Source organism: Salvelinus alpinus, chromosome 18, assembly GCF_045679555.1.
Source record: "Salvelinus alpinus chromosome 18, SLU_Salpinus.1, whole genome shotgun sequence".
NCBI lineage: Eukaryota > Metazoa > Chordata > Actinopteri > Salmoniformes > Salmonidae > Salvelinus > Salvelinus alpinus.
In genome coordinates, this window is record NC_092103.1 from 8,194,007 (window position 1) to 8,201,619 (window position 7,613).

The 7,613-nt window shown below is 42.7% G+C and overlaps 1 protein-coding gene across 1 annotated transcript in view; it reads right to left on the bottom strand.

Moving 5' to 3' along the window:
• The window catches only part of LOC139543646 (integrin alpha-2-like), a 31,009-nt gene extending 23,865 nt beyond the window's left edge, over positions 1-7,144 (bottom strand). Inside the window, exon 1 of the mRNA XM_071349937.1 lies at positions 6,866-7,144. Coding sequence (XP_071206038.1) covers positions 6,866-6,914 — 49 coding nt within the window. The 5' untranslated portion in view covers positions 6,915-7,144. The remainder of the gene's footprint in view (positions 1-6,865) is intronic.
• Positions 7,145-7,613: the final 469 nt, after the last annotated feature.

The window sequence follows — 7,613 nt, forward strand, 5'->3', positions numbered from 1 at the left end:
GTGATATGGGCTATGAAGTGCTTATCTTTTATGTATGTGTGTGTGTGTGTGTGTGTGTGTGTGTGTGTGTGTGTGTGTGTGTGTGTGTGTGTGTGTGTGTGTGTGTGTGTGTGTGTGTGTGTGTGTGTGTGTGTGTGTGTGTGTGTGTGTGTGTGTGTGTGTGTGTGTGTGTGTGTGTGTGTGTGTGTGTGTGTGTGTGTGTGTGTGTGTGTGTGTGTGTGTGTGTGTGTGTGTTGTGTGTGTTATCCTTGTTCCCAGGATACTACGGTTGTACCAGGAATAACAACAAATTCCTAACACCAACAACAATGCAGTACTATACAGTGTCAGGTCTTGCGATAGTAAAGATGTCAGAGACATTCAAACACATCCATCAAGGCATAACACCATAGGCATTCATAGTGAAACATAAAGAAAGTATTTTTCCACCATGTGAACTGAAGGTCAAAATATAACGACAGTGATAATAATACTCAACTCTGTTTTTAGACGACCTTGTTAGTATTTAATCACAATTCATACATACAGCAGCCCAAAGTACTCTCATTGTTCTATTGTAAGAGCAAGGTAAGAATTTCAACGGCCTTACATTTTCCCAAAGGTACTGAAGATGGATTCAACTCGAGACAGGGATCTGGCTGTGTGCGATCACCAATCTGGACAAGTCGAAGCATGACAATATGTACAGATGACTGGTCTAAGGTTTGAGACATGTCAGTGCAGTGGCTGCTTATAGACGACACACAGTAGCGAGGGGCCTATTGAGATGGGTGTGAGTGATATCAAACCACTAGCAAGGCCTTTCAGGACGACCAAACAACAGTCACGTCACGGCACCATCCACGAGGTCTATAACAGAGCCTACACTGAACAGAGAGACACTGAGTAAGAATAGAAACACATTTTTTTAACTAACACCCTTGCCTTTCTTGCACTACACTTGTCTTACCAGCACTGACTTGGCTGATCGCTGCTTTATTGAGGAAAGGTTTTACTCACCATGACAGTTGTCGCTCTGGATAAAAGCGTCTGCTAAATGACTAACACTTAAATGTTAGCAATTGACGAGCACGGAAAGAATGAATGGGTTAGAATTGAGCATTTCCCAAGAATACATTTTTCTTACTTGGAGACAGTGACAAAGAATGTGATCGAATGCTACTTTTTACATATGCTGTGTGAGCCACCATGAAGCGCTTTTATAAACCTTATTCCAACCGAGGGGTCTGAGCATTTTATGCTGCAGAACAACAAAGAGAATTTGCTTAGTAGGCCGGTGAAACCACAATCAGGTTAAGTTCACATACCATACAAGGCCTAACCTAACACAGGCCAGGTGAACTTTACCCTTCCAAACAAATAGAGAAATAGGGATCACAGTTCCGTAATTGCAGCATTTTGCTCCATACTACTAGACAGCTAAGATATGATAGTATAGTTACTTAAGTGTTATCATGGTTCAGCAATGAGTCACATCACATCCAAACACTAAAACAGGGCTGTGAGAGGGCCAAAGGCTCCAAATGACACCATATTCCCTGTGTAGTGCACTACTTTAGACCAGGCTATTCCCTATGGGCCCTGGTCAAAAGTAGTGCACTACATAGGAAATAGGATGACATTTTGGATGCAACCCTTGAGTTTAATCCACCTGTTAGACAAGTGGCGGGCAGATATATTAGAACAGGATGTGAGGAGGTGACGATCATCTCATTAATCACACGCGCCAGTTGTGGTCACACTGATGGATCTTTTTTGGTTACTACATGATTTCCATCTGTGTTATTTCATCGTTTTGATGTCTTCACTGTTATTCTACAATGTAGAACATTGTAGAAGTAAAGAAAGAACTCTGGAATGAGTAGGTGTGTCCAAACTTTTGACTGGTACTGTGCACGTATACACAGACCGACCGACTAACAGGCAGAGAGAGAGAGAGAGAGAGAGAGAGAGAGAGAGAGAGAGAGAGAGAGAGAGAGAGAGAGAGAGAGAGAGAGAGAGAGAGAGAGAGAGAGAGAGAGAGAGAGAGAGAGAGAGAGAGAGAGAGAGAGAGAGAGAGAGAGAGAGAGAGAGAGAGAGAGAGAGAGAGAGAGAGAGAGAGAGAGAGAGAGAGAGAGAGAGAGAGAGAGAGAGAGAGAGTGTGAGAAAGAGAGAGAGAGAGAGAGAGAGAGAGAGAGAGAGAGAGAGAGAGAGAGAGTGTGTGTGAGAGAGAGAGAGAGAGAGAGAGAGAGAGAGAGAGAGAGAGAGAGAGAGAGAGAGAGAGAGAGAGAGAGAGAGAGAGAGAGAGAGAGTGTGAGAAAGAAAGAGAGAGAGAGAGAGAGTGTGTGAGAAAGAAAGAGAGAGAGAGAGAGAGAGAGTGTGTGAGAAAGAAAGAGAGAGAGAGAGATACAGAGAGAGATACAGAGAGAGTCCCCACTGGCCCTGTGTAAACCTTGCTGATTCTGTCCCAATGTGGTTCCAGTCGGCTGGGTGCATTGTGTGCAGCAAGCTGGATAACCCACTTTAGATCCCTGCTCTGTGACTGACTGGGCACCTCATTGGACAGTGGCTGGGCAGCGGAGGGCTCTGGTGAATCCATGTCTATTGGGAGTTTATTTGATTTGATTCGATTTATTAGGATCCCCATTAGCCGACGCCAATGGCAACAGCTAGTCTTACTGGGGTTCGACATATAACGAGAAAGACATTATAGACAAAATACTTTACAATTTGCATACATTGAAAAAGATTAACATGTAGTGTGTGTGTGTGCATCTATCAGTTCCACATACATGTCAGTACATACACACAACAAGTAGGTCACATGAGGGAGAGGCGTTGTGCCGTGAGGTGTTGCTTTATTTGTCTTTTGAAACCAGGTTTGCTGTTCACTTGCGCTACAGTATATAAGATGGAAGGGAGTTCCATGCACTCATGGTTCTGTATAATACTGTACGTTTCCTTGAATTTGTTCTGGACCTGGGGACTGTGAAAAGACCCCTGGTGGCATGTCTGGTGGGGTAAGTGTGTGTGTCAGTGCTGTGTGTAAGTTGACTATGCAAAAAAAAAATGGAATTTGAACACATTAATGTTTCTTATAAAAGCAAGAAGTGACGCAGTCAGTCTTTTCTCAACTCTTAGCCAACAGAGACTGACATGGACAGTATTAATATTAGCCCTCTGATTACATTGAAGATCAAGACGTGCCGCTCAGTTCTGGGCCAGCTGCATCTTAACTAGCTCTTTCTTTGTAGCACTTGACCATATGACTGGACAATAATCAAGATTAGAGTTCGACCGATTAATCGGCATGGCCGATTTCAAGTTTTCATAACAATCGGTAATCTGCCTTTTTGGATGCCAATTATGGCCGATTACATTGTAATCATGAGGAAACTGCGTGGCAGGCTGACCACCTATTACGCGAGTGCAGCGTCAAAAGGACCCTGTGGCTGCAATGAGCCAAGGTAAGTTGCTAGCTAGCATTAAACGTATCTTATAAAAAACAATCTATCTTCACATAATCACTAGTTAACACATGGTTGATGATATTACTAGGTTAACTAGCTTGTCCTGCGTTGCTTATAATCAATGCGGTGCCTGTTAATGTATCATCAAATCACAGCCCAATTCAACTTCGCCAAACGGGTGATGATTTAACAAAAGTGCATTCGCGAAAAAAGCACATTCGTTGCACAAATGTACCTAACCATAAACATCAATGCCTTTCTTAAAATCAATACACAGAAGTATATATTTTTAAACCTGCATATTTAGTTAAAATAAATGCATGTTAGCAGGCAATATTAACTAGGGAAATTGTGTCACTTCTCTTGCGTTCAGTGCAAGCGGAGTCAGGGTATATGCAACAGTTTGGGCCGCCTGGCTCGTTGCGAACTGTGTTTCTTCCTAACAAAGACCGTAATTAATTTGTCAGAATTGTACATAATTATGACATAACATTGAAGGTTGTGCAATGTAACAGCAATATTTAGACTTAGGGTTGCCACCCGATCAACAAAATAAGGAATGGTTCCGTATTTCACTGAAAGAATAAACGTTTTGTTTTCTAAATTATAGTTTCCGGATTTGACCATATTAATGACCAAAGGCTCGTATTTCTGCGTGTTTATTATAATTAAGTCTATGATTTGATATTTGATAGAGCAGTCTGACTGAGCGGTGGTAGGCAGCAGCAGGCTCGTAAGCATTCATTCAAACAGCACTTTGCGAGCAGCTCTTAGCAATGCTTGAAGCACAGCGCTGTTTATGACTTCAAGTCTATCAACTCCCGAGATTAGGCTGGCAATACTAAAGTGCCTATAAGAACATCCAATAGTCAAAGGTATATGAAATACAAATGGTATAGAGAGAAATAGTCCTATAATTCCTATAATAACTACAACCTAAAACTTCTTAACTGGGAATATTGAAGAACTGGGATTATTGAACCACTAGTTTACATATGTTCTCATGTTCTGAAATGTTAGCTTTTTTACATGGCACATATTGCACTTTTACTTTCTTCTCCAACACACTTCTCCAGTGTTTTTGCATTATTTAAACCAAATTGAACATGTTCCATTATTTATTTGAGACTAAATATATTTTATTTATGTATTATATTAAGTTAAAATAAAAGGGTTCATTGTTCATTCACTATTGTTGTAAATTGTCATTATTACAAAGATATATAAAAATCGTCCGATTAATCGGTATCGGCTTTTTTCGGTCCTCCGATAATCGGTATCGGCATCGGCGTTGAAAAATCATAATCGTCGACCTCTAATCAAGATAGGCTAAAACTAGAGATCATCCTGGTCATGTCAGGTGGTCAGTAAAATCTGTAGTCCCTGAACCAATCGATGCTGTCTTTTCACCATCTCTAACATTTCAAACAGCTGTATGACATGATAGCAAACATGGCTTGTTTTGGGCGGTGAGAACTGCAGTCAGCATCTCTCTGGGGAAAAACAGGGAGGAACCATGCCATACATTAATATATAGTTGCCTAACTATACTTTGAAACTCTTCAGGCAAGAGTCGAAAGAATGAAGAAGGTGGCTTTTAGAATGTTGTTGCAGCACGCTCTTCTACACACCTCTGTCGGTGTGTCCTCCTCCTTCGCACAGCCAGCTCATTGTAACCTCATCATGAGGATACACTATATATACAAAAGTATGTGGACACCCCGTCAAATTAGTGGATTCAGCTATTTGAGCCACACCCCTTGTTGACAGGTATATAAAATCAAGCACACAGCCATGCAATCTCCAAAGACAAACATTGGCAGTAGAATGGCCTTATTGAAGAGCTAAGTGACTTTCAACGTGGCACCGTCATAGGATGCCACCTTTCCAACAAGTCAGTTTGTCAAATTTCTGCCCTGCTAGAGCTGCCCCGGTCAACTGTAAGTGCTGTTATTGTGAAGTGGAAATGTCTAGGAGCAACAACAGCTCAGGCGCAAAGTGGTAGGCCACACAAGCTCACAGAACGGGACCGCAGAATGCTGAAAGGGCATAGTGCGTAAAAATCATCTGTCATTGGATGCAACACTCATTACCGAGTTCCAAACTGCCTCTGGAAGCAACGGCAGCACAATAACTGTTTGTTGGGAGCTTCATGAAATGGGTTTCCATGGCCGAGCAGCCACACACAAGCCTAAGATCACCATGCGCAATGCCAAGTGTCGGCTGGAGTGGTGTAAAGCTCACCACCATTGGACTCTGGAGCAGTGGAAACGCTTTCTCTGGCGTGATGAATCCCGCTTCATAATCTGGCAGTCCGACGAAAGAATCTGGGTTTGACGGATGCCAGGAGAACGCTACCTACCCCAATGCGTAGTATCAACTGTAAAAATTGGTGGAGGATGAATAATGGTCTGGGGCTGGTTTTCATGGTTTGGGCTAGGTCCCTTAATTCCAGTGAGGCCCCTTAGTTCTGTAGCAACAGTTTGGGGAAGGCCCTTTCCTGTTTCAGCATGACAGTGGCCTCGGGCACAAAGCGAGGTCCATACAGAAATGGTTTGTTGAGATCGGTGTGGAAGAACTTGACTGGTCTGCACAGAGCCCTGACCTCAACCCCATCGAACACCTTTGGGATGAATTGGAACGCCAACTGCGCGCCAGGCCTAAGCGTCCAACATCAGTGCCCGACCTCATTAATGCTCGTGGCTGAACGGAAAGCCAGTCGCCGCAGCAATGTTCCAACATCTAGTCGAAAGCTTTCCCAGAAGAGTGGAGGCTGTTATAGCGGCAAAAAGGGGGGACCGACTCCATATTAACACATGATTTTGGAACGAGATGTTCAACGAGCAGATGTTCACACACTCTTGGTGATGTAGTGTATGAGCATGCCTGGCTGACAATAATTTTCATCGCTTCAGGCAACAGAATATCTCTCCGGGTTACCAACCCAGCTCTCACCTGAGAACACATGGAAATGCAATAGAGCCTGGTCTAAACTGCAATAGTGCTGCTTTCTCAACACTCTTGACGTTCAACTGCAGAAAAAACTCTCTTTCTAAATCTAGCGGATAACTAGTCCTAAAATCACAATACACCGCACTCCAAATGCAGTGTTCAATTCCTGATATCCATAATATCTTAAATATTTTGGTACCCCTCCAGCCTCATCTGTACTGACACGTTTTCAAAGGAATGTCACTGAGAGATTGAAGCAACGTTATCTTGTGCCCAGGTATCTCAGGGGAGCCATGAGAAACATTTGTATACTTTCCATAGATAGCCAACTGGCGTAATCATAGCGTTGATACACTTGCATCAGTAGCCTGTATTGCACTGGAATATCTCTGGCACTTGACACGTTTAGCAAAATAACGTTTTCTAATCTTAATCTAAGTCCATAGAAGTGCAAAAGTACTTACACTGGATCAAAAGCAACGTCAAAACAGTCCTCTTTGGATTAAACTCCATCGTTCCAAGAATGAGAAAAAACGAGGTGATGAAAGCGGGCGCCTCTTCGGTCCCCGTGCAGTTTTAACTTCAACAGACGTCTCACCGTTGTTGAAGTTCAGAACGGGGCGCTCGGGTCGGTTGTCACTAGTTACCACAGCCACAAAGTAAAAATGGAGATCATAAAAATGTATGGGGAAAAAAAGCTTTTTGGTCTTAATATAAGGTTGTGGTTAGGCACAAGGTTAGCAGTGTGGTTAAGGTTAGGTTTAACATCAGATTTTTTTAGAAGATACATTTTGGAAATAGGCGGGGTTTAGCCATAGTTATGACTTTGTGGCTGTGGTAACTAGTAACGCGCTGATCGGGACGGCAGAGTCAACGAAGGTACTGACATTTCAAAGAGTAGCATAAGGACTACGCTTTTATGTGGAGAGGACGACACCAACATGAACAAGCCCATTTTAATATCACACGTTAAGCCCATTTTAATATAACTTGTCTGAGTGAAAAGGCACCAATGAATTAGGGCCGGCCCTAGCCTTTTGGGGGCCCTAAGCAACATTTCTTTCACATGTTGTAAACTGTGGATACAATGGAGCAACATTGGATTTTCTTTCACCAAAACCCCTTTCTAATTTTGTCGACTGTGGTTGTGTCTTTATTTTCTTAGTTACTCGCCATGAAGTTTACTAGCAAAGACACATCTCGCGTGATGAC